The sequence below is a fragment of the Rhinatrema bivittatum genome, chromosome 13 (genome assembly GCF_901001135.1).
Source record: "Rhinatrema bivittatum chromosome 13, aRhiBiv1.1, whole genome shotgun sequence".
NCBI classification, from domain to species: Eukaryota; Metazoa; Chordata; class Amphibia; order Gymnophiona; family Rhinatrematidae; genus Rhinatrema; species Rhinatrema bivittatum.
Window position 1 is genome coordinate 7710871 of NC_042627.1, and position 27998 is coordinate 7738868.

General features: G+C 45.2%; 1 protein-coding gene across 3 annotated transcripts; it reads right to left on the reverse strand.

Annotated features, from left to right (window-relative positions):
• Positions 1–1709: 1709 nt before the first annotated feature.
• SMTNL1 (smoothelin like 1) lies at positions 1710–27916 on the reverse strand. Of its 3 annotated transcripts, XM_029575387.1 has the most exons (9): positions 27684–27911; positions 17610–18016; positions 14374–14554; positions 13616–13661; positions 11763–11912; positions 11322–11433; positions 8176–8327; positions 6694–6939; positions 4558–4683 (listed from the first exon to the last, which is right to left on the reverse strand). In XM_029575387.1, the coding sequence occupies exons 2-8, from the start codon at positions 18012–18014 to the stop codon at positions 6795–6797; spliced, it is 1191 nt and encodes a 396-aa protein (XP_029431247.1). In that variant the 5' UTR covers positions 18015–18016; positions 27684–27911; the 3' UTR covers positions 4558–4683; positions 6694–6794. The 3 variants fall into 3 exon arrangements, with proteins under 3 accessions (XP_029431246.1, XP_029431249.1, XP_029431247.1); XM_029575389.1 differs by lacking the exon at positions 6694–6939 and having other exon boundaries at positions 4399–4683; positions 27684–27913; XM_029575386.1 differs by lacking the exons at positions 6694–6939; positions 8176–8327 and having other exon boundaries at positions 1710–4683; positions 27684–27916.
• Between the last annotated feature and the right edge of the window lie 82 nt (positions 27917–27998).

Below are 27998 nucleotides of genomic sequence, written 5' to 3' on the forward strand. Positions count from 1 at the left end.
CCACAGCTCCCAGCTACATGTGTAGTGCTGAAAAAAAAAGTGGAATATAATCTAAATAAATAAAATAAAAAAACATACACCCATACTCCCATTCATGCATGCATGCACAGACATCCTACCCACTTCAGCCTGCACACACACATCCCCCTCCAATCACGCTTAGAAATGCACACCCCCCACTCGCACATGCATATCCCCAACACATATCCAGCCTCTCAGAAGGGCACACACTCCACCAGCGCTATATACATGCACTCACATGCCCCCAGGTATGTGCAGGTACATACACATACTCCTGCTACACGTATGCACTCCCCTGATCCCCGGGCACACACTCAGTCTGCTACCCCATTCACAGCTCCCGCCTGCCAGGGAAAGTTTCACAAAGTCACCCGTGCTCTCTCATCCACACTCGCCTGCACTCAGAAGCCTAACATATCTCGGCATTTGGAAACGAGCGGATGGCAGTGGAGAGCCATTAAGTCCTAATATTATGAGAAAGGGAGTGAGGTACCCTTGGCAGGAGGCTACCACCTTCATATTTAGGAAACAAATGAATACCCTGGTATTCCTCTCTGTGTAAAGAACATATAGCTTGTACAATATTTATTTTCATTACCAATCAAAGCAAGAACATTTTTTGTTTTCCACACAGCATGCAGCCAAGTTTTCATTTCCCTTACTGCTAACAATGTGCTGTGAGCACCGGTGCAGCCAAGGCCCCGACAGATGGAAGGAGAAGAGATGGGAACCTGACTAACAGAAAAACCAAAACTTTACATTTACTGCTAGGGAGAGAGAGCGCGCTAAGGGAATGTGAGAAGGCGGCATAGTCTTTGTGTCCTTTGCAGCTGCCAAAGTCCTGTGTGTGAGAGGTTTATCCAGGAGTGGGTTGGAAGCTGGCAGTCCTCATCCAGAGATTGAGTAATAAACAGGTTAAGTAGGACAAATACATTTATTTGTAGAGATGTGAATCGTGTGATCGATCGTCTTAACGATCGATTTCGGCTGGGGGGGGGAGGGTATCGGATCGTCACAGTTTTGTTTTTTTAAATATCGTGTAAATCATAAATCGGGGGAGGGCGGGAAAACCGGCACACTAAAACATCCCTAAAACCCACCCCGACCCTTTAAAATAAATCCCCCACCCTCCCGAACCCCCCCAAAATGTCTTAAATTACCTGGGGTCCAGTGGGGGGGGGGGGGGGGGGTGTCCCGGTGTGATGTTCCACTCTCGGGCCACGGGTGCGTTGATAGAAATGGTGCCGACGCTACCTTTGCCCTGTCATATGACAGGATATAATTATTTTGGCTACTTAAATTATATATCACACAACTATCAACTCAAAACCATACAAAGTGACATTTCTCTGCTTATTTAATAAATTGTATTACATATTCATAATATATTGTAAGAAAGGAAGTTTTGGCATGTAACTCAATCTGAGAGGATTGGGACAGTTTTTATGAAGATAGTAGAAGTATGTAAGAGTATGTATGATGTATGAATGGAGGGAGAATTTTTAGATGCATATTTTTGTGGGTAATATGTTAAATATTTAAAGATTGTTGTAATATTTTTTCTATGCAATAAAGAATAAGAAAATATCTGTCATATGACAGGGCAAAGGTAGCGCCGGCGCCATTTTTGTTCCTGTCCCCCGACGTCACGAGCATAGGAGATCGCTCCCGGACCCCCGCTGGACCCCCAGGGACTTTTGGCCAGCTTGGGGGGGCCTCCTGACCCCCACAAGACTTGCCAAAAGTCCAGCGGGGGTCCGGGAACGACCTCCTGCACTCGAATCGTGTTGCCGGCCGTATAGGCAACTATTGTCCCACCTCATATCGATGACAGTCAAAATGAAAGCATTACTGCAGTGGTGATTGGAACAGTCAGTCTGGAGTGTGGGGCTCCTTCTGCAAGCCCCACCTCATCAGGTGAATCTCCACTAATGCCACCTCCAAGGGTTGAAAGGCTCAAACCGAAGAAGTATGGTCAGTAGCAGAGAGTCATCTGCAGATCAACCTACCAAAGCTGCATGCGATTCACTACACAAACTCAAAGTTTTCTTTCACCTGCTATTGGGAAAGAGAACCTTGATCCAGATGGGCAATCAAGTGGTCGTGTTCTGCATAAACCAATAAAGAGACACAGGCTCATTTGTTCTCTTCCAGGAGTCTGTACAGATTTGGCAATGGGCTAGCTACAATCAACATACTTTCCAAGAACCTTAAATACAGTTCTTCTTCTGCATGAGTGGTCTTTGGCTTGACTAGTGGTGGACAGTTTATTTGATCTCTGGGGATAACCAACAATAAACCTATTTGCTTCAGAAAGCAACAGAAAAGTCGAGGTTCTTTCCATGCTTCCAAGCAGGTACAGTTTAGCTCCCTATGCTTTTCTGCTAAGCTGGGATGTTGGTCTATTTTATGCATATTTACCAATCCCATTAGTTGCAAGGACAATCCAGAAGGTTCTTTGAATCATGCCCAGATGATCCTCGTTGCTCGGGCATGGCCACATCAGGTGTGGTTTCCATACTTCATCTGGTTGTCAGTGCAGACTCCAATTCCATTGGGAACCTTTCTGTTCCTGATCATGCAGAAGAATAGGCTTTGTCACCAAAATGTATTCTCTGGCCCTCATGGTATGGATGTTGAGTGTACAGTACTTCCTTCTCTGCTCCTTCTGGATGTCCTGATTTCAGCCAGCAAGCCCTCAGCTAGAAGATCTTACAGCTTCAAGTAGAAGAGGTTTTTGTCATGGTGTCAGCCCAGTTCTCTAGAACCTTTTCCTATAGCTCCATTACTTGTTTTGTCTTTCTTCTTTGGGGCTTTGTACCTCATTGGTGAAAGTGCACTGTGGTGTATCATCAGCAGGTGGAAGGAGATCCAATCCAAATTTATGAGAGGACTGTGGCATTCCGGGCCCCTGATCAGTAAACCTCTGGGATCTTAATATAGTCTTGGCTCAGCTTATGACATCTCCCTTCAAGCCTCTAGAGTCAGCTAGTTTGAAGTTCCTTACCTGGAAAGTGGTGTTCTTCGTAGCCACCACATCTGCTCAAAGAGTCAGTGAATCAGAAGCGCTGGTCACCATACCATCAATTCTTCCACAACAGGCTGGTTCTGTGTACGCGCCATAAATTTCTTCCAAAGTGGGGTTGGCTTTTCACATTAACCAAACCATTGTATTACCTACCTTTTCACATATTACCTACTTTTTTTTCCCCAAGACCACAGACATAAAAGTGAGAAGACTCTTCACTCTTTGGACTGTAAGAGAAACTTGGTGTGTTATAGCCAAAAGAACCCTGTCCAATTGGTTAATGGACTTTATTGTACACGGTTATGCACTGGCTGGCCTAGAGATTACAGATTCTGTTGAAGCTCATAAAGTGAGTGGTGGCTCACCTCAGGGCTGTTTCCATTGGAGATATTTGCAAAGCTATAACTTGGTTGTCTGTGCACACGTTCAAATCCTCCTACTGCCTGGACAACTTGTCAAGAGATGACAGTAGGTTTGGACAAGCAGTTTTGTCCAGCCTGTCCCCCCAGTGGTCCGCTCTCCATTGACGGGGCTGGATTGCTTTTTACAGTACTTGCTCCACTGTGCAGCCCTCAGCTTGGAACTTCCTACGTGTCATGGTTAATCCTGCTTGTCAATGGAGAAAGAAAGTTTGCTTATCTTTAAAACGGGTTCTCCATAGACAGCAGGATAACTTAGTCCTGCTTATTATTCGCCCACCTCCCAGGAGAACTGATTACCTCTCTAAAGCTTAAGCTCTGTGAAAGACTGGGATGCTCACGAGGCAGCACGCACGCTGGAACTCCCGCATATGCTCAGTAAAGTTTACTGAACTCAAGAGATGAGCCTATTCGGTGCCATCAAATGATGTCACCCATGTGTTATGGCTAATTCATCCTGCTATCTATGGAGAACCCTGATTATGGTAATACAACTTGCTATTAGGGTAACTCACCTGTAGAAATAAATCCAGTTTGTGGTGGTGGTAGCTGAATTGATCTAACCACCACCCTCAATTTTCCATAAACAGTTTCACTACTGTCTTTCCAACGCATCAAGATTTAACCAAGATCTCCACACTTAAGAATGGGTAGGGACCTTTGTTTTCCGTTTCTATTTTATTTTCCTGGGGAATTTCAAGATTTTAACAAAAAAAAAATAAATCAGTAGAAAAATCTCTGTTGTAATACAAGGAGAAAAACCAGTGGAAAAGTCATTTTTATACTGATTTTTTTTTTTTTTGTTATAACATTGAAATTCCCAGGAAAAATGAAAATGAAGTCCCTGGGAGTGAGGTAGACGGTGTCGGAGCAGTCAGTACTGCATCTCATGGCTGGAGGAGGCTTCTCCAGGAAATGGAGAGTGAGGATGAGCAAGGTGGCAGGTTTGCTGGAGCTGTTTGCAGAGGGGCCCGAGATTAGGCGCGTCCTTGTGGATTCTTCCTTCCCGTCGCAGCCCCTGTACCGTGCTGGAGTTACTGGACTGCTGGGGCTGTCACACAGCAGGCAGCCTCTCACTTTGCCCATTTGTTTTCCACCCTCAGTAAGTGGCTGTACAGAGCTTGGACATAAGTAAAGACGCACATAGGGTCTGGACGGGGTCCCATCACCATCATATCCTCCACCTCCACCAAAGGTAAGCAGTCTGCTTTCTGCCTGCAAATACAAAACAGAATAAAGATATTTCTTAAGGCTAATAAGGCCTAGGAGAACATCTAAAGAGCTTGCAGCATTAGTGACTTCTTGTAGAGACACCATCTCCAAGGGGGGTCCTCCGAAGAGATTTTTATAATCAGGAATGGCCCAAAACAAGGGTCCTAGAAGTGACAATGTCTTTACCGCACATTCTTACAACCAGGGGCTCTATGTTATGTCTCATATATTTAGGGGAGTTTTTCTAGCAAGTTTTTATAATCTGATTCTTGAGGGCAGTGTCTTCAAATGGCTTTGATCTGCACAGACCTTGACAAGATCACGCGTGCAAATGTTCTTATGTTAAGGGGCACCCCTATAATTAAAAAGGGCCATTCTCCAAGCCACTGCTGCAGGTAAATTGACCTGTCTGAGACCCGCTCTCTATGCAGCTGGACGCATGCGCGGGTCTCCGTCCCCGAGGGCAGGAACACGGAACATGCTCATTCCACTTTCAGATGTACATGCACTGCTTAACTTCCTTTCAGCCACCCTGTGGGTACAAAACAAGCGGCCACGTTCACCACGAGTTCTTTATGTAGATTTTCACAGAGAAACTCCCTGGGGCATTTCCCACTGAAAGGGAGCTGCCAAGTGCCCATGTACAGACAGACAGACAGACCATACAGGTGGGAGGGTGAAGGACCTTTACAGGGCTTCCTATATAATTCATTGTCTCTGGAGTAGAGAATCCCCTAATGAGCTGATAATTTGTACACCCAGCATCTCAGTGGCGGTGTTCTCAGCACAAGGGCAATGATCCTACACCAGAGCTTCTTATAACCGTGGTGCCCTTAATCGGAGGTTCCTGGGTTAGAGAAGGGGAAAGGTAAGGACATGTCCTTATTACAGAGACTTTCATAGCTCAGTGAGAAGGAATGTATCTTTAGTAGGCCTGCTCACGGGTGGAAGGATCTCCATACAAAGGAGGCTCCAGTGGAAGGGTTTCCCTATGACTGAGCTTCTATAATAAGAATATTTTCCTGTAGCAGAGCTTCCTGCTGTAGAGATGCCCCTGACGCAGGTTCTTGGTGGGAAGATTTCCCATCCCTAGGCTGTGTCTCTGTAAGCAAGGCTCTCGCTAACGGAGAATGTCCCTGACTAGTGGGATGCCCCTAGCAGAGATTTCACAGTTGTTAATTAATTGTACTTCAGGCAGGAACATAACATAAGCCTTTTTTTTTGCGATAAGAGCAGCTGTAAGCAGAGAAGCATTATAGAAAGAGGGTGAACTCGGGGAATCATCATGTCATGCACAGAACACTTCCATTCTGCAATCAGCTATCCAGGAGAGGGGTGCCTGGCTCTGGCTGCAGGATGGAAACTTCCGGAAAGCTGGTTCTGTAATGGTCTTTTCCTGTGGCACAGGCTGATGCATCCGTGCAGAGATCTGCGTTCGGGCCAAAGCTGGGAGTTTCCAGCGAGGGATAGAAATAAGATGATGCCTTTACCCCCCACTGAAATGCATTTGAGCAAAAAGGAAATTTTAGCAGGGGAGAAAATTAAATATGGCCTAATCGAGTTACCTGATGGTTCCAGTGGGGCCACACTGAGTCAGTCCTGGCTTTGCTGTTGCATATATGGACTTAGAGGTTTGTTACAGAAATGGAACTATAAGTCAGTAGATGCAATGGGGGTTGGTGCAACTTGTCCCTGATGATCTGAACTCATCTGGTAACCCTAAGCTGAGATACAGGCACAGCTGGGTTTGGACCTTGGAACTGAATTCCTGCATCGTATCGAAGGAGTGAGTAAAAGGTTTGGTATTTTGTACCCTAGTTTGCAGCTGGGAGGGTACGCCCCAGTGTTTCCTGAGACCAGATTATTTCTGAGGATGAGAGGGAGAAAGACAAGACCCATGATGCTTTGCAGTGCAGCCATTCTGCATGAAGGAATGGGCAGCATCAAGGGAAGGAAGCCAAGGATGGAAGGAAGCCGCATTTGCATGGAAGCCAAAGTCACATGACTCCTCACCCATTCGCAATGGCGCTCTCTCTCTCTCTGTGTCCCTCTCCCTGTGCTGATGAGATCTCTCTACATGATTTTGCTCTGCTGGTACTCTCGGTGGAGGTTCATCACTGTTTCTTCGTTTTCACCAGTCCCTTCTCCACCAGGCTCCGGTACAGCTCTTGCACGTAGGTGTACACACACTTCGAGTCCGGGACGCTCATGCGCACCATATCCTCCGCCTCCAGCAACGGGGCGCAATCTGCGTGCTTCCTGCAGGCCCCCCCACCCGGAATAAAAAAAATAAACCATAGGGAGAAGAGAGGGCAGGTCAGGTGGGCAAAGAGGGAAGGTGAGTGTGACAGCCGCTTCCTTCCTCAGTGCAGAGAAAGAGATCGATTAGTAAATAACTTAATGACGGTATATAAAAACTCTTAAATAAATAAATAAAATAGTGAGGCATTGTGAGCCCCCACATCACTACTGATCACTGCCGCTGACTGCAGGTCACGAGTGAGAAACAGAAGCGTCAGCAGCCATTTCTCTATCCTTCCCTGCACAGCCTCTCTGTCCAGTGGTCTGGCTCTGAATATTATAACAAGCTGCTCTCAAAATGTACCTCAAAGCATGTTCTGTACATTTTGTGGCCTTAAAATAATTCAAATCAAAGTCTCAGGGCTGGCTACTGTGTCCTACATACAAGAGAACTAATCAGAATATTCAGATCAGACGACAAAGCCCAGCTCTGATCAAGAAGTGAATTCTGTGCAGGAGCCGCACCCAAGTCTGTGATATTTTACCTCCCTTCATACTGTTATGGGATTTTAAAATACTTTCTGGTCTTTCCTGGCCCTGCTCTTTTGGGTTTCTTCTCTCTCACTCTCTTTGTTTCTGTTTCACTTCTCGCTCCCGTCTTTGTCACTTTTCTTCTGAGTGGATATTTTAATCTTTTTTCTTGTGCACAGTTTGCAAAGCGGGTTGCACTGGCCCTGCTTGAGGGCCACAAACAGGTCTGGTTTTCAGATTATCCATAATGAATATTTATGAGATACACCGGAATGCTTTTGGTCTAAGAAACACATTAATATGCAGATATTGATGACTCTCAGAGGTAAACGTTAATGGCCCTCGAGGCCCAGAGTTAGTGATTCCTCTGGATAGTTGAGAGCAGCTCTCCGGAGGCAAATGTCCATTTGCCATTTCAGATACCCACATGATCTGCTCGCAACCAATCACATGGCTTGGACTCTCATTTTATGCGGATGTGACACATAACATTAGTTTGTGTTTGTCAATGCCTGGGATCTGCAGAACATCATCCCAGCAGCATATCTACCGTTCCCACAGCAGACAAGGCCCTGCAGCCAGGCAGTGCCTGGGAGCTGCTGCTGGGGTGCACGTTTCCTCCAACTGCCTCGAAGTCTTCCTTTCTGTACCAGTAACCAATTGTAAGTGTGCACAGACGGGCCCCTGGTTCTGCGCCAGGTATTCCTCATCCAGGATACTCACTCTGCTGCAGAGAATGCCAGCTCAAAGTTGTGTCTGCGGTTCTTTGGATCCAGCGATTCATAGTCAAAAGAGTCTGGGAAGAATTTGTGGATGAGGGCACAGAAGGCCATCCCACTGCTCCAGCTGGAAGAGAAATTCTGGATATCCACATGCTGAAGGGGAGAAGCAGGGGCAGGCAGTCAAAAAGAGAGGAAGGGAAGCAGAGAAAGAACGAGAATATTTTTAAAAAGACAATTGTAAGGCGAACACTTAAACAAGTTGCATGCACTCTTAGAAAGACTAACTCTGTTGCTTTTGCAGTGCAGTCTTCAAGTCAAGACTTTGATTGCAATATGATGCAGAATTATGCTATTACTTAGCACGGATTAAAGATGTTATTTCTAGTTTGTGTGATGTGTCAATGACATTTCTGTGGTAGGGGAATAAGGACTTCCCTACTGGCACAACGTCTTTTCAAGTATGAAGCTGGTAGGGCTCTAGGCAAAGCTTACAGCCTTGCACTCCCCTTCCCCTCCCCAATCTCAACCCTGTCCACCACCCCCCAGACCATCCCACACGCAATTAAAAATTATGCACTACATAATAACAGATTTTACATGAAAATGACATTCAAAGTTCAGTGTTCTGAGTTAAAAATATCGCTTACACCATGTATATTAGATTTACAGGCACTGTTGTGTGCCAACCAGAAAACCCTGCAAAAAAAGCAAACAAAAAAACTTGGAACCCAAATGGTATTGTTAGAGCTCAGAAAGCCATGAGTAAACTGAATTAGAATTACAATATAGTATACCTCCCATTCCAAAATAACACTAAGTATCAAACAGTAACAATCTTATCTATGAAAGAAAAGACAAGACTGCAAATATTACAATGGGCCCTAAAACATCAATACACTTCCTATTAGGAAAACAGAACAAGACAGGGTGCTATAGATCCCTATACAGAAACTACAGGCTACCAGGATACCTCACCTCACCAATACAGAATTAAAAAAAAATGCCATAAAGTATAAATCTAAATGTGAAAACAAACTGAACTGGAAACAGCAGCAAGCCAGACTCTGTATGCAGTGCAACAATGGAAAAACAGAAACATTGCTATTCCATATAAGATATCAAACAATAAAATAAAGAAAAATAAAACATCAAGAGTAAAATTATACTAATAAAAATAATATTTCAAAACAGGTGAAAAACAGAATAACATTAAAAAATGTAAAAAGTCATAAAATTTTAAAAAGGTTCTAAACACCAAAACAAATATTTAAAAACAACAATATCATCATATAACACCCAATGATGAAAAATAACAAGGATAAATCACCCACTCTTCATACCTGGGAACTTTTGGGATATATATATATATATCCCACTCTAGTTAGAGTGTTATTTGTGGTATATATATATATATATATATATATATATAAAACAAACAAACTGATTAGGCAATATATAAACTAAATTGTGCTCACTACTTACTACAAAAAACACTCTAACTAAGGTAGGATACGAGCACTATATGTGTTCAGTAATTAACATTTTGTATCATTATCATAATTAAGCATAATTATAAATTTTTATTACAAAGGTATAGTATCAGCAATCAATGATTACAAAAAATGTTTTATATAATTACACCATATCACAATGTTAAATGTTTTATATAATTACACCATATCACAATGTTAAATATCGCTTCTAACAATCTTAGGCTAAGTTAATAACAATGGTTACGCATAACCCAAAACTCTTTACCCAGTAATCTCCCTGAGAGTCTATTCATAACACCATACCCACATTCATACTCATTCATTCATAACTCACATCACACTTCATGGGAAAACTATTTCCAATCTATCCCACCACCACATTTAGACCTTGCTAACAAACAGATGTATCACTAATATCAACCGTCTGATTGAACTCTCAATCATTCATAGCGAATTTGCCGCACAGTCATACTCTTTTAACAAATCAATAACTTGATTCGATTATGTTGGTTAATCTCTTAGACAATTAAGAAATTGATGTCTCATACACAATTTATCAATAATGATACTCTGTTACGCTCATACAAATTTTATCAATGATGATACTGTATTACATAGCGCATAAAATTGATGTCACTCTTGTTATGACGTAGGGACAGATTTACGACATAACAAGAGTGACATCGATCTTATGGTATGGGGCATTTTTCACAAGAAATCTAATCTGTTCCAGGAGCGACTCCTCACCCAACCTTCTTTCAAGGCGCCATCTTGGATCTGTCCTGGAACCCTTTTTAAATATCGGAGTTGCATTGGCCTCCCTCCAGTCTTCAGGTATAATGGATGATTTTAATGATAGGTTGCAATCTTGTAGCTCCTTGGTCTTTTGGCTATGAATGAAAGCTGTATAATATGGGGGGTTCCTGCCTTGCTAGCTGACCCCCATTAGGAACACAATGATGTACATTGTCAAAGCAGGACAATTAAATCTCATGTGAAATATTTAAAAAGCAACAAAATATGTAGGAGGAAACACCCTCAAATTCTGTTGACATGGTCTTCTGGGGCATCATTGCCTGGGGATCAAGCTGGAACCTGACCTGTCCACAATTAAAGAGGGGAAGTGCCTGCATAGACCATAACTGCCTGCCTGCAGAGTAACCTGTGTGGCCAAAGAGACTCAAGAAAGAAGGAGGAACATGTGACTGTTAAACGCTTTCTGCGATGGAGGGCGATACAAGGGACACTGAGCAGATTTCTCGCTGTGAAAGGTCTTCTGAATTTTCACCTTCCCACAGAAAGGAAGTATCAGGTGAATACCTACCTCAGCCCGGAAAATAAATTTTTATTTATTTATTTATTTATTTATTTAGCATTTTTTTATATACCGAGGTAGAGCAGAGTAGCCTTCACTCCGGTTTACAGATAAATAATTTCTGCTGTTAAATAAAGTAAACTGTCCGCCTCTTGGTGAGGTATAGCAATAGGAAAAGGAATCCTCCGAGGTCCTGCAGAACTTTGCCCCCCTCCCCCTGGAAGGTGCTCTGTGGCCCATCTCTCCCCTACCCCCTTCCTCCAACAGGGGCTCCGTGATCCTGCTCACCTTGAGGCCGTGAGCCTCGCTTCTACCCCCTGCTCCCCAGCAGGCACTCACCTCGTAGCCTCGGGTCTTGGCACGACACCACTCCAGCAGCATGCTCTTCACTCCAGACGCTCCGCTGGTGGACCTCTGCATCTTAATGCCCGGGGATGCTCCAGAGACAGGTCTGGGAGGGGAAGGTGGAAGAAGAGACGCTTCAATTATTTTCTCATGGCTGGTTTTACATTTGGTGGCGGCAAAGGTTGTCAACCGACTCCATATTTCTCGGGGCAGGATCCAGTCCTGGCTTTACCCCCACAGCATGTAGCCTTGCTTGTCTTGGGAAAATGAATACGGAAATCAGAAAATCTATGCACAGAATGGGATAAAGCCAAGACTGGATTTACCTGACTCCTGTTTGTCTCTGTCTATCTCTTCCCCTGAGAGTTTAAGCTCCCACATCCTCTGGCTGAATGGAAGCTGAGGGCATTCTGGGAAGATTCTGGAAGCACTTACCCTCCAAACTTTTCCATGATGGCTTTGCGAGACTGCGCTCCATAAGATTTGGGTACCGGGCGGGAGCGTGGGATCTCTCTTTTCCTCTCCAGAGATTTCTTTGGCTTTGATTCTGCATTTGGGCCGCTGTCTTCCTTGGTCCCGGTCTCACTGATGGAAGGAGACACAGAGAACAGTGATGCATCTGATGCAGTAGAGTTTGTCTATAATGCTAGAGGCATTGTCCTTCATAAGCAGGACATGCTCTATCTCTTAGCTCCATAGCATGGGGTTAGGAACACTAAGCTCCTAGAGGCACTGCTCTTCATAAGCAGGACACACTTTAATTCCCTGCTCCCAAACACTGCTAGATTCACTTCCCTTCATAACCAGGACATGCTCACAGTTTGTGGCTCCTGGCCAGGGAATGTCATTAAAATGAATGGGTTAATACTAATAATTTGTATTTCTATTCCACATTTGCAGATTATAACAATTTATGTACAATGAGTCCCTATCCCCGCAGAGTTTACAGTCTAAGGGGGTACTTTTCAAAGGGACTTCTGCATGTAAAACAATTGTGTAGAAGTGGCCTTTTATAAAATTGCTCGCCTGATAATGCAGGCAAGCTTACATGGGATTGTCATAAGGAGAGCTTCCTAAGTGTTTAAGAGACTTTGCTAGAAGACGTGGTCAAAAGTTTATTCTATCTACTGTCTTATTATTTATTGCTGCTAATCAATCGAATACAAGAAGTGTAACTATTATTCAGTCATCTGAACAAACTATCAGTAAAGAAGGTGGAAGCCACCATTCTTCTCGTGGGTGTTTATTGGATGCGTAGACAGTGTAACTTGGCAGTGCTGTGAACCAAAGAATGGAGACAGGGCTTGTTTGCAAAGAAGCAGGGTATGAGTCCTTTTGTTCATCCCCACAACTGGAAGCCTTGCCTCAGAGAGTAAAGCTATCCGAGGAGCAAGGGAGAAGTATATAGAGACTGTGGAGGTGTTTTAAGCAGAAAGGCCCTTGGGTGCCAAATAAAAGATCTGTTCCACCTAGGGGTTAAATGGGAATAAGTGTTCAGGAAAGAAAATTACCCCCTGTAACTTGTACAGGGGGTAATTTTCAAAGCAGACTTATGCACATTTACGTACTTTTTTGACAAATTTTCTACATGGGCTGTTTGACAATTACCTTTCCTGTGGGTAACTGGAGATAAGGTGACTTTGAACTCATAAGAACATAAGAACATGCCATGTTGGGTCAGGCATCCTGTTTCCAACAGTGGCCAATCCAGGCCATAAGAACCTGGCAAGTACCAGCATGCTAGGTCCTGTCCATCATGGTTTTCCCAGCACCCAGAATGGTATTATGGGTGTTGAACAACATAAGAACATAAGAAATTGCCATGCTGGGTCACACCAAGGGTCCATCAAGCCCAGCATCCTGTTTCCAACAGTGGCCAATCCAGGCCATAAGAACCTGGCAAGTACCCCAAACACTAAGAAGATCCCATGCTACTGATGCAATTAATAGCAGTGGCTATTCCCTAAGTAAAATTGATTAATAGCCATTAATGGACTTCTCCTCCAAGAACTTATCCAAACCTTTTTTGATCCCAGCTACACTAACTGCACTAACCACATCCTCTGGCAACAAATTCCAGAGCTTTATTGTGCGTTGAGTGAAGAAGAATTTTCTCCGATTAGTCTTAAATGTGCTACTTGCTAACTTCATGGAATGCCCCCTAATCCTTCTATTATTCGAAAGTTTGGTTGCTGGAGGTGCAGTCCTTCATAACCAGGGCACACTGTATGTACCAGTTCCCAGCATGCTGTTAGAGGCTGCTGTGCTGCTCAATCGGTGGGCATTACCTGGGAGGTGACGCTAAAGAAGCTGGTTTATCTTGAGCATCAGTATCTGCAAAAAAATTAGAAAAAGCATAAAACTATTATAAAGCACAGGAGAGGATGAAGAGGAGACAGGAAGAGCTGTGTTCTGCAGTCCCCGACCATAGAAGGAGTGGTGCTGCCACACCCAGGTGTCTATATAACCTTACTGCCTCCAAGAGAGAGTATGTGAATCCTGTGCTGTTGTACTGACCCTGCTGAGGTAGAGGCTGCCACAAAAAGTCAATAGGGTCTTAATTACTACCCATGGGCCTCAGGCCTGCTCCAGCTGAGCAAGTAGATTCTATCTCACCTGAAGGCATGACGCCTGCCCCAGCTGTGCACATAGAGGTCAATATTCAAAGCTGGCCATTTAAGTAACTTCGCTGGATATAACTTATCCGGTGAAGTTACAAGGTATATTCAGTGGCATGGCTATGTATAGCTGTGTAAGTTATAACCGGTTGTTTACACCTGCTCTGCGGCATGTCTAGCTTAGCCAGTTAACTTATGCAGCTAAGACTGAATATTGATTGTTAGCTGCATAACTTATACGAATTACTCACTCCACTCCGATCCACCCACTACATGCCCACGTTATGCAGCTAATATTTTAGCCACATACGTGGCTGCTGAACGTAGGTGCATATTCAGTGGCCGCTACTTAGCCACATAAGTTACACTTATCCAGCTATATAGTGCTGAATGAGCTTGGAATATTGACCTCATAGAGTTTCTCTCACCTGAAGGGGTAGCTCCTGTCTCTGTGGTGCTTTCTCCTATCTCAGCGGCACTGCTTGGTGCCATCTCATGAGTGCTCTGGGATGATTCTAATGGTTTATCATCCTGGGGGATCCTCTCCAACCCGTCTTCAGTCTCTTTTTCTGCAGCTGAATATCCCCCCGAGGTAGTGTCTTCCTCTTCCTGGGATGAAAGATGAGAGTATTAAGCATTGAGTGTCCTGGGGTAGTGGGGCAGAGCCCTGGAAAATGTACAGTTAGTCAGAATCTGCCTAGTCGGCAAGAATAGAGATGCCCACAAATGGAAGTCGGAGAGTTAGCAATGCAGTTGAGAACATGGAGCTGAGGGCTCATTGGGGTTCTACAATCTGCTGCATCCCTGAATCTCTGTGAGGCAGTTTATCCAACCTTAATAGGCCAATAATAATAATAATACTATAACAGCTGAAGCCCCTTGAGATCCTATATGGGTGCAAATGATGAAAAGTGGCCACAGATGCCACAGCCTTGTACCCATGGGCTGTTGATATGAATGAGGCTGTCTATGGGAGGCGCTGCCTATAAATCCAAAATTATCCTCCACATACAAGATAGAAGGCTGCCTCCATCACAGGGATCACGCAGCCTTCAACATGCCAGACGTTCGTCTACTTGGAACTGTCTCCTTCAGTCATTCCATTTTAGCTCTGAGAAAGGTGGAAACCCTATCATTGTGATCAGGAAATTACAGCAAACCCCCCGTTATCTGGCATGCATGGGGACCAGTCCATGCTGGTTATCTGCGAGTGCTCTTCCTCCCACTCCCCCATGCTCTCTGTCTTCTGGTTAAATCTTCTTGGTGCAGTCCCTGCAATCCGCCTTGATGCAGTGCTGCTCCGTGCGGACCATAAAGGAGGAAGGGTGTGTGGGCTTCCATGCAGTTACGCAGTAAAAGCAAATGCGCTGCTAGATGCCGCTTAGTTGAATTTTCCGGTTCATTGAGTACCGAATAGTGGGACTTTTACTACATCTGTAGCCCTAATCAGATGTGTCCCACTGCGTGAACTCCTACATATGTGTCCACGCTCTGAGCTCCCTCACTACTACAGGCGTGCCTAATGGTGCCACCGCTTAAGGAGCAGCTCCTGACTTGTACCTGAGGGAGAACCTTCTGAGGTACAGAACCAGAACGCCCTCCCTTTCAACATCAGACCAGCAACAAATACACTTGCCTTCAGAAAACTACTGGAAACATGGGTTTTTTTGTAAACTTCTTTCACAACTCAAGATGCAAGTTAAGATATACATCTCTGACAAATGCAACTCTCTGAATCTCAATTTTTATTTATTTAGATTTTTATATTCTGCTTTTTTTCAGCGCTTCAAAGTGGATTACATTCAAGTCCTGTAGGTATTTCCTCTTCCCAGAGGGCTTACAATCTTGTGGGCCGATACAGTACAGTGCGCTCCGGTGGAGCGCACGTTAACCCGCGATTGGACGCGCGTTTTCGAAGCGCTAGCTTTACCTCTTATTCAGTAAGGGGTCGAAAACGCGCGTCCAACCCCCCCGAACCTAATAGCGCCCGCAACATGCAAATGCATGTTGATGGCCCTATTAGGTATGCCCGCGCGATTCAGAAAGGAAAATGTGCAGCCAAACCGCACATTTTGCTTTCAGAAATTAGCGCCTACCCAAAGGTAGGCGCTAATTTCTCCAGGCGCCGGGAAAGTGTACAGAAAAGCAGTAAAAACTGCTTTTCTGTGCACCCTCCGATTTAATATCATGGCGCCATTAAGTTGGAGGTCCCGAAAGTTACAAAAAGTTAAAAAAAAAAATTTTAAGTCGGCCCGCGGCTTGAAAACCGGATGCTCAATTTTGCCAGCGTCCGGTTTCCGAACCTGTGGCTGTCAGCGGGTTTGAGAACCGAGGCCGGCAAAATTGAGCATCGGCTGTCAAACCCGCTGACAGCCGCCGCTCCTTTCCGGAAACAGTTTTTTTTATTGGGGATTTTTTTTTTGCAAATGATGGAGCTGACCGGGCAGCCCGTTTATAAGAAAGCCCGCTGTCAGGCTTGCTGATGCGTTCACTGATCGTTATTCGCATACGTTTATTTGTTGTGGATTTCCTTTTCTGGTGTTCACTATTGGGGTTGTTAGAAATTCCTGGCTCTGTTTGTGTGTATAAGTAACAATAAGAGACCAGCAGGTTGGGAAACACAGGGAGCGCCCACTCTGGTCCCCGTAGCTGATCCTTCCTCTCCCCAGTGCACTTCCTTCCCAAAGAGGCATTTCCTGTGGTTCCTGCACTGCTGCCTTCTGTTCTACCACCACAGGAGAGGAGGAGAGAAGTAGCCACAGGTAGTGGCAGTGACCGTCCTTGGCTAAGGGTCATTGAGAGAGGCTCCCTCTGAGACCTGGTACGCGTGCATTCTGTGTCTGGCCACTAGGGGTCACCCTGTCACATGCTGGCGGGCATTCCCTTCTCCCTTCTCCCCGGGGAGCTGTGAATGCTGCCTCCTCAGCACCCCTAGCCTGGCTGACCTAAGGTGCAGGAATGAAACATACGATTTTATCAAATTCAGCCTGGTTCTTCAATAAATAAAGATTCAGTCAGACTGCGCATGAGAGGTAGACGTTTCCCTTATTTGGTGCCTAGGAAGAAAATCGTTATTGAATAAGACCCATGGTCTGATCTCTCATTCATATCTCAGTCCCTTTCATCTAGATTCCCTTTCTCCCTCCTTTCCTTGGGACATGACTCCCTTTTCCCTTATGACTTGACTCCCTATTCCCAGGCTCTCCTTCCTTCTCTGGTTTTTCTTTCTGTCTCTGTCACCCTCTGCCTGTTTCTCCCCCTCTTTCCATCCCTCTCATCCCTCCCTGCCCCCTCTCTTTCCGCCTGCACGGAGCTGCAGTTACTACCCTAGCTGGAAGGCCTGGGGGTAACTGCACAGAGGGGCAGTTAGTACTACCATGAGCAACCTCCTGGACAGACTGATGGACCATTGGTCTTTACCTGCCATCATTACCATGCTTCTCTTATGTCTCGTATACACTCTCCGTCTCCCCAATCTCTCCTTGTTTCACTATCTCTCTGTCTCTCTCTCTCTATCCCCTACCTCCCCTTCCCACTCTTGTTCTCCCTTTTTCCTTCCATGGTCACTTGTCTTTGTTTTCCCATAGCAGTTTTGTAAGCATTTTTAGGAGGTTAGTTTTAGATTAAAGCCCCTGCAGAGACAGCTAATAACTGAGCCTCTCACCGTTGTATCTGGTGTGTCACCTTTGTCTTCTGTGACCTCTTCTTCCTCCTGTGCTTCTTGTACTGCCGCCCCTGGCAGTCCAGCCTGGACCGCTCCCATCTCTTCTTCCTTCTCCTCTGTGGCTTCAGTTGCTGCTGGGTCCTCTCCCTCCATCTTCTCCTTCTCGATCTCCTCACTTCTTTCTATCTCCTTGGCCTCTGTGCCTTTGGTCTCCGCTTCAGCTTCCTCCACCGTCTTGGCCTCTTCCAGTGCTTCAGTCCCAGAAACCTCCTCCTCTTTCTGTGCTGTGTCACTCTGAGTCCTCTCCAGGGATGGCTCCTCCGTGTTTCCAGGAACCTCTGCTTCCTGCATTGGAGATTGACTCACAGCCTCTCCTGCTGCCGTTTCCTCTGTCTCCCCATCCATCTCTGCAATTAAAACAAGCCTGGTGCATCAAAGGCAAGAACTACAGTGCATCTACTAACAAGCATGAGGTCCATATTCAAAAGCCATTTAGATGGATAACGTAATAGTTATCCATCTAAATGGATTACCCAGCTATATTCAGCCCTTATCCAGCTAAATTCTAGCCAGGAAACTCATTATCTGGTAACTCGTTATCTGGCTAGAATTTAGCTGGATAAGACGGGGGCATTCCAGGGGCAGGCAGGAGGTGTTCTGGAAAGGAGCAGAGTTAGCCACATAAGTTAACCAGTGAACCATCTGGTGACCTTCTGCAGCTAACTCTGGTTGGGCTGTAGGGTTGTCCTAAAGTTAAATGGTTATGCATAACTGGCTACCTTTAAGATAATTGGGTATATTCAGCAGTGCAACTCTGCTGTTGAATGTACCCTGCTAGTTGGCCAGTTATGCATATCCTGCTAACAAACGTTTACATCAAAACTTGTAAATAAGTAGAACTGAATGTAGGAATCCAACTGCTTGGCCAGCCAGTGTAAGTGACTTAGCAACCAAATTCCTTGCGACATGGATTTGCGGCTGTTGGTCAACAGTGCAGAACAAACCCTGCTCATGCAGGGAAGAGCTCTGGGCTTTGATGTCCCCCTGACTCACACCATGAAACCTCACTCCAGTCCACCCCCCCCCCCTCCTGATGCAGCTCTGCACCATGCAAACTGTTCCATTCATTCCTATAAATATACTCTTGACATTTTCCTGGTATGTTATAGAGTGTTACACAGACAATATGCATCCAAGGATTGCACTACATACATGCCAAGTCTGCACCAGTATAGACCCCAGAATCCCTGTCCTGCCCATAGTTGTGCTTTTCTGTACCCTCATGTATCTGGACCACCCTGCATCCATAGTGCCCCAACTTTCAGCTCCATCCATGGAACTGGTGTTCCTCCTTCCCAAACACAGAGCCAGTATTCCTATTAACACCTCCAATCACTAATGCCAGGTCCTCTGGCACAGCAGAGGTGAAGCAGTCATGTCTCAGTGCTGGAGGTCCCCGGGTGCTGTCATACACCTGAGATGAAGCAGTCGTGTCTCGGTGCTGGGGATTCAAATACAATTTTACTTATTATAAACATGTCTTTTTTTGAGACCGAGGTTTTCTTCATGTGTGCTGTGAGCCTGTAATACGGGGCAATAATGCATTCAGAGAAGAGAGCTAAAGGTCTGACTGCTGAAAGCAGGGTAAAGGCTTTTGGTTTTAGTCTTAAACAGATCATTGGAGATTTTGGCAAGATTTGTTTCTTTGGAATGTAGAGTGCGAAAACCAGATTGGAATCGATCAAGAATGGCTTGAGATGAAAGAAAGTCAAGATAGTGGTGGTGAACAGCATGTACAAGTAGTTTGGAAGGAAAGGGAGGAGGGACATAGGATGATATTTGGCAGGGCAGGTGGGGTCCAGTGAGGGTTTTTTTGAGGAGTGGTGTGATTACAGCAAGTTTGAAGGCAGCAGGAACAGTGGCCGTGAAAAGGAGAGACTAAGGATATGGCCAATGGAAGGAATGACTGCAGTGCAAAAAGAAACCTCTGATCAGCGAACAAAGGTCTATTAAAGATTCCACCTACTCGTTCCAAACAACTTACCTCAACTCGAAAGAGAGCCATATCCCTAGGAAGTCCCAAACTCTGGAACACCCTCCCAACCAAACTTAGAACACAGCATAATTTAAAAACCTTTAAAAAAGAACTAAAAACCTGGATGTTTACCAAAGCACCCAATGACTCTCAGACATTACTTCACTCCTACTGGACCTATGCAAACATGTGGAGCCAATGCAAGCACGTAAAACAAACATAACCGAAATCACATAGCTTGAAATATGATTTACGTTTAGAATGCCCACAATATGTTATGCTGACAATCACATGAATCTCTAAAAAAAAAAAAATCTGTCAAACATCGAAACTTTGTAATCCGTTGTGATGGCGAAATATGCTTTACGTTTAGAATGCCTAAAATATGTTATGTTGGCAATCACATGAATCGCTAGAAAATCTGTTAAACATCGAAACTTTGTAAACCGTTGAGATGGCGAAACCGAACGACGGTATATAAAACTCAATAAATAAATAAATAGAGCTGAGGAACTGAGTGGGAATGGGGTCAGAGGAACACGTAGTGAGTTTGGAAGAGGTGGACAGTTTAAGAACATAAGAAGTTGCATTCTGGGTCAGTTCAAGGGTCCATCAAGCCCAGCATCCTGTTTCCAACAGTGGCCAATCCAGGATACAAGTACCTGGAAGGGACAGAACCATCTTGCTCTTGTACTTAAATTAAGGACTACACTCCTGAGGCAGATGAGGAAACACAGATGTATCGAGTACAGTTGGTGAACAAAGAGAAGTTCCTTTCTAAGTAATTTGAAAATTATTTTAATACATTCATAGGGGAGCACGAAGTTATAGAAAATAATGGGACTATGATTAGAATAGTGGTTTTTCCCTTAACAGTTTTTTGCCAGAGTTTTTTCCACATATGATTGTCCATTAAAAAATCATTCAAAATGTATTTAAAGTGAAGATTAAGTTTTGAATAATACTGGTTGACCCTTGTGTGTGTTTATATTTTTACTAGTGTTTATGGGCAGTCTAAGAGGTAACAGACATTAATCCAGCCACGCATCTGGCTGATTTCTGAAATCAGGGCGTGCCAACTCCCTGCCCATGCCCCCTCAGGACTCACTGGTACAATTAGCTATCACTTTACCATCTGCTCATGGGATAGCCTGGCTCTGATTTACAGCCTCATCCTGGCCAAAGAACTCCTGCAGGCCCCACATCCTACAGAGCTCCTCAATTATTCCCACAGGAGTTTCAGCAGGAGAGGGGATATATGAGCGTATATGGACAGAACAATTGCAGGAGAAGGATCATCTATGAACAGAGAGCATGAAATCAGAGACCAAGACAGATAAATTATCCCATATGCTACCTATACATATGTGGAAAGATAATTTTAGACAGTTAGCTAGATCTCTGGAAGACTTTGTACTGTCAATAGAAAGCTATGGATCAGAACAGGTTTCAATGATTGATGAGTATGAATCAATAGATTGCATGAGATTTGAGTGCAGGGATTGTACAAAGGCAGGACACTATCACCATTAGTTCCCTGCATTCCTGAGACATTCTGGCACCAATGAGCTGATAAAGACCTGGGATGGCCCCAAGAAACATCTGGTATCTCTGGGGACCTCAAAGACTAAGACATTTGGTATTTCTTTATCACCTGGAAAGATCTAATGCTAAAGACTAGTACCCATACCAATGAGCTGATAATAAGTTAAACAACTGATGTCTTTTACCAAATGGGAGATCAAAGGACTGGTGCTGAAATGCCTTTGAAATACCTAACTTGCAGAGAGATATATAAAGCCTAGTGTTTGCTTATTCTAATTAGATGAGCTGAGGGAACAGAGAGGGAATAGCTGGTTCTTTTCAGAGTCTCCAGCCCGTAAAAGTCCTCCGGATTTCCTATGAACACTGGCTTATATAAGAAAGAAGGGGTATAAGGGAGGCGTTCTGTTCTTTGATTAATGCTCTCTCTCTATTTCTGTCTTTTTTCCTATTTATCTGTATTGATTTATGTACAGCTTACCGTGATACTGTATTTAATGTTGATATTACTTTGCTGATTTATTATCCATATATTCACAGCATTTAATAAACTAAGTTTTGTTTTGCAATATTTGTGTCTGCATGTTACATAGAAACATAGAAATGACGGCAGAAAAAGAGCAAATGGCCCATCCAGTCTGCCCAGCAAGCTCCCACACTTATTTTCCCACTCTTATCTGTTTCACCGACCACCAAGTTCAGGGCCCTTGTTGATAACTGTTTGATTCGAATTTCCTGCCACCCTCTGCCGTTGATGCAGAGAGTAATGTTGGAGTTGCATCGAAATGTTCTATGACATAATATAAAATATACCTGTACACTACCACCGCGCACAACATAATACACCCTAAAAACTCCAGAAGGAAGATCTCTTTGGAATAATGCAAGTATTCAGAAGAGCACTAGCAGTACATTTGAGAGACTGGGATCCTACTCAAAATCCTCTGGCTTATGAACGAAGTTAATTCCTGTCAAGGTATGCACAAAACAAACATATTTGGAGACACTATCACATAGTGTGTGAACCACATACAACATGCAGAATGGGCTGGGGAGGGAAGGGGTGCTAATTTATTTATTTATTTGACGGTTTTTATATACCGGCGTTCAAAGATATCACTTCGGTGTACATTGAACAAAAATATTACGCCAATGGCGTTTGACATGAAACACGTTTCATGTCAAATGTTTCACCGATGAGGTACAACAGAGTCAGGATCCAGCTAACAGGATCAAGAAGAGATTAGAGTCCATGTCCCAAAGATATCCTACTACTGCAGACCATAGAATAAGCTGGTACCAGCAGGCTGCAATGTCCCAGAAACCAACCAAGTCGCTACTGGGAGGTTGGTTGTGACTGAGTATGGTTCAGCAAGGGTTCACATACACAGCCCACAACAGGCTCTCCAGGTTTGGTAGTTGTTTAGATTATTACAACGCTTGAATGTAAGCCATGGGCAGGGAGGGGGATGGGTGATATATTAAGTATGGAATTCTGTATGTGTCTATACCCAGGAGGAGAGAAATCCAAGAAGAAAGAAAACACAAACTGACTGGATAAAGAGAGAGATCCTATAAGTCAAGCTTATAAGGCTGGCAGCTGGGAAATATTCTTAGCAGCATGGACCAAAATAACTGGGCAGACTACAGAGCTGGATTTACTCATAGGCTAAATTTTGAAGGTGCCAGCTCCACTGGCCAGCTGACATGTCCCTTGGAGCCCCAATAAGCTGCTCTGTGCTTTGCTGCTGTCGGCCCTAGCCCAGAACGGCAGAAGGACCATTCAATGTCATTGCATCCTCAGGCAGCTTCCCTGCACAGTTACAGTATGGGAGTAGCAGAGATCACAGGGGAATGGTATAGATTGCAGATATTGCACATGGTGTTCAGGTGACGCTACCTGAAGGATGGAGGACTGGACAGCTTCCAGGGCTAACTGCTGCAATCTTGGCTGCCTGTGTAGGTGTGACAGATAAAGAAGGTTGGGAGTGGGAGGTGGGAGAGAGCGAGAGTGGGAACTAGGAAGGTAATGGTGGAGGAGGGAGAGAAGATTGGGAGTGGGAGTTGGGAGAGAGCGAGAGTGGGAACTAGGAAGGTAATGGTGGAGGAGGGAGAGAAGATTGGGAGTGGGAGGTGGGAGAGAGCGAGAGTGGGAACTAGGAAGGTAATGGTGGAGGAGGGAGAGAAGAGTGGGAGTGGGAGGTGGGAGAGAGCGAGAGTGGGAACTAGGAAGGTAATGGTGGAGGAGGGAGAGAAATAGATGCTGTGGGGGGATGGGGGGGGGAGGAGAGGGAAAGCAGGCAGGGCCAGATTTAAGATCATGAAGCCCATATATAAAGTACCTGGGGTAGAGGGTTTTTGCATCCGGAAGTCGGGACAGCAGCTGAGGTAATCCATAGGTTTTGGGTGCCTTTAGAATTTGGATCCTAGGCACCTGCTTGCATTGCCTCTGTCTAAATCCAGCCCTGAAACCAGGAACGCTGAGCAAACAGGGGAGCGGGTGGGGAGGAAGGCAGGAATGGAAGCCGGGCAGGGGGTCCTTAAGGGAGGAAAGAGAAAACAGGAATGCTGAGTGGTGGGGGTGGAGAGAGAAATGAACGCCAGGCAGAGGGCTTTAGTGGTGGTGGTGGCGAGGGCTGGCGACAGAGAACTGGACGCCTCAGGCAGCACCGGTTTTAGGGCCTCACAATCAATCTTTCAATCTCCGCCCCCCCCCACACCTGCCTCTCTGACCTCCAGGACTGACACCCCCATCCCTTCCTCCCCCTCCCCCCAGAGAGGATGCGTCTTCGTTTAGTGCCTATGCGTGCCAAAATCCTACGTCTGACCCTGGGAGCCTGGATGGCCTGTTGGCTGTTTTCTGCCGTCACGTGCTGTGCTGTCATGTAATGTTACGCTATCACACTTGCTAAGCATAGAGCCAGGCAAGAAAACAAATCCCTAAACGTTCTATGCAAATATTAATAATAATAAAGGATGATAAAAAAATGAGGGTATAACAAGTCTGAGAGCACCACCAAACTCAATATGATAGCACAACTGATGTTGTTTGTCTGTATTTCACTAACGCTTTTGATGAGGCACCGTAGGGAAGGCTGATTTCCACTTTAGTATGCTGGGATGTCAGGATGACGTTTGTGGCTAGGTTAGGAACTGGCAGATGTTCTCTCTGGGGAGCTGAGGCCCTTCTGGCAGTTGTATTTGCCCTAGAGTAAGCTGGAACCTTTTCAGGTCCTGAGACCCAGGGGTGGTTCTATAATGAAGCAGGGTGAGGCGGCCGCTTCAGGTGGCAAGATTTTGAGGTGGCAAAATTGCCCCCTGAAACCTTCCTGCCGCAGCCGCCTCACCCTTCATTCAGGCAAACAACTCTGCCGGCAGGAAAACCTGCAGTGCTGGCGGTGTAGAGCAGTGACATGCTGGCGGGGTTTCTACTCCCCACCAGCACAAGAAAGGTCCCAGCGGCGTGGATCTGTGATGTGCTGGTGGGGTTTCCACTCCACGATCCAGTGGTCAAAGAAGAGTCACTGCGGTGCTGCCAGCGTTTTCTATGCAGCTGGTGGCAGAAGAGGGTCTGAGGTGCCACCAGCGGTTTTCTATGCAGCTGGCGGCAGAAGAGGGTCTGAGGTGCCACCAGCAGTTTTCCTGCAGCCGGCAGCAGATGAGGCCTTGCTGTGCAGCCAGAGAAAAGGTTCAAAATGTGTGTGTGAAAAAGACTTGCCCTGTGAGAATGAGTGCCTGTGTGAGAGAGACTTTGTGAGTGTGTATGAGAGAGTGTGTATGCTTATGAGAGGGTAGGGGTGTGTACATGAAAGGGTGGGTGTGGATGGATGTCTGTATGAGAGGGTGTGTGGGAGTGAGTGTATAAGTGGGTTTGTGTATGTATGAAAGGGGTGTGTGTATGAAAAGGAGAGTGGGTGTGGGTGGATGTCTGTATGAGAGGGCATGTGTCTGTATGAGTGTGTGTGTGCATGAGAGGGTGAGTGTATAAGTATATATATATATATATATATATGAGAGGGTGGGGTGTATGTGAGTGTGTATACGAGAGGGTGGTTAGGAAAGGGTGTGTGTATGAGAGGGTGGTGGGGGTGTATGTATGTATGTGTGTATATGTGTGTCTACGAGGGAGCGTGCATTTTCCTCCAATCTATGACAAGAGGACTGGAAATCTAAACTTCCTAGGTATGGAGAGCAGGAGAGTTGATTACTATGAGAAAGGTAGTTTATTAAGTCTATTAAACTATTATTATTGAAAGTGTTTTTTTCTTTTTGCAGTGTATGCCTATAAGATATATGTGTGTGATTGAGAGCCAGTATGAGAAAGAGCGCTTGTGTGTGACAGAGAGAGGAGAAAGTTGCAAGCAAACCATCCCTCCTGTGAATTCAAAACAATCTCAGAGCACCTGGATATCAAATGTTTCCAGGTATGCAGAGCAAAGCTTTTTTTTATCCTTATTTTTCATTATTGGCCCTTTGTGTCTATTTTGAAATATTTTATTGGTATCTAGACATTTTTGATAAGAGTTTTTAATTATTGGATATTCCATTCATCAGCAATTTTGAAATCTGTTCTTTTTGTTAGTATGGTTTTACTGCTACTGATTTTATATTTCTTGGTTTTAGGACTAGTGAGGTTTCTCTTTTTCCTTTGTTGCACTGCATACAGAGACTCTGGCTTGTTGCGGTTTCCAATTCAGTTTTTGTCTGCATGCTTCTAGTTATGCATTTTGGTCTCTTTATTCTTTGTTAGGTGAGGGTCTGCATATGTGATTCAAGTGAGGTTCTCTGCTGGCATGTAGTTTCTGTGTAGGGCTCTATAGCAGCCTGACTTAGTCCGTTTTCCTAACAGGAGGTGTATTGGTGTCTTAAGGTGTGATATAATATTTTCAGTTTTGCCTTGTAAGGTGGTTTCTGTTTGAATGCTGGAAATTGGTTCTGTTTTGGTGTGGGATGTTTACTATTTATGCAATTTCTGTTCAGACAGAGTACTTATCTCTCCCTTGTGTCATTCTTAACAATAAAAATAAAATAATAATTGACCTTTATTTTTTTTTTATTTCCGCTGTGAATTGTAATAAGCAGTGTGTCACACATGTGAGCGTGGTCTGTCAGGTGTGTCACGATGGGAAAAAGGTTGAGAACCACTGCTGCATACTAATGATGCTACACCCAGGACTCAAAGGATCTCTAGTATTCCTTTAATCCAAGCACCTCTGCAAGGAAGTAAGCCCAACAGCACCGCATGACATGCCTCAGTAATGCATGCACTGCCAAGCCACTGTTCTGTGAGATGGATGGAGCAAGAGAAGCTTCTCAGGTACTCAGGGATGCAATCAGAGACCAAGAAGATGTGGCAGAAAGATACAGAAATAGTCCCACTTGTACTGGGTACCACCGATTTAATTAAAAAGAACTTCCAGATGCATTGAGGAAGTTGCCTGTATATATTACATCCTATGAACTCCAGAAGAAAGCTCTCTTTCACATAGGGGTAGATTTAAAAAATTTGCGCGAACAAAAGTATGCTGAATTTTATAAGATATGCGCGTTGCTGCGCGTATCTTATAAAATCCGGGGTCGGCGCGCGCAAGGGGGTGCACATTTGTGCAACCTGTGCGCGCCAAGCCCAGCGCGCGCTGCCTGTTCCCTCCGAGGCCGCTCAGATTTCGGAGCGGCCTCGGAGGGGAACTTTCCTTCGCCCTCCCCCCACCTTCCCCTACCTAACCCACCCCCCCGGCCCTATCTAAACCCCCCTTACCTTTGTTGGCAGATTTACGCCTGCTAAAAGCAGACGTAAATCTGCGCGCGCCATCACCCGACCCAGGGGCTGGTCCAGAGGCCTCGACCACGCCCCCGGGCTGGCGCCACACCCCCGGGCCCGCCCCCGAGACGCCCCCTCCCCGCCCCTTTTACGAAGCCCCGGGACTTACGCGCGTCCCGGGGCTCTGCGCGCACCGGCGGCCTATGCAAAATAGGCGCACCGGCGCGCAGGGCATTTAAAATCCGCCCCATAATGAAAGTATTAAGAAGGGCATTTGCTGTGAATTTGACAACTTGAGATCATATTCAACGTGCTCTGGCTTACAACATCTGGAGACACTACCACCTAGAGAAAATACCACACGGGATAATGTGCTACGGCTGAACACTGAACAGGAGACCACAACATGGGATAATTCAGCATTGCATAATCGAGTTCAATCTGCTCGGCTCAGCTCAGCCCCACACTTTCTAGGATGGTACAGCAGAACCCAGAAAAGCACAATGCAGGGCACAATGTTTGCACGGCAGAACCCAGGGCATTAAGTGGGGAGTCGGGCATTTGGGTTCCACACCCATCATCATCATCACTCAGAGCCCATGGAAGGAGAGAGAGCCGTGTTTCAGTAACAAGATGTCTTTTTTTGGTTAAAGCCCTTGAACTCCTAATTCATGACAGTTCCCTCGCCCATCTTCCTGTGCATGGCTGCGGCAGCGAACAGTCCCAGCGCACTTACCTGCTTCAAAACCCCAGGGCTGGACCCTGCAGCTTCTCACTCTCTAGATTGTTCCCACAAAATCGTTTTATGCTTCCTTCTTGTCTTTGTTTCTTTACAAACTGCTTCTGTCTCTCTGTACTCTCCAGCTTGCTCCCTTCCCTCAGATCCTTGTTCCTCTCCCGGCGTCTTCCTTCCCTTTCTGTTCCTCTTCCCTTCTCTCTGGTAAACAAACGCCTTGCGAGCTCCACTTATCTCTGATAGGAGAGGAGGAAAAGCTCCTATTTTTATCCCAGATTAACAGGTGGTACCCCTCAATCACACCTCCCTCTCCCA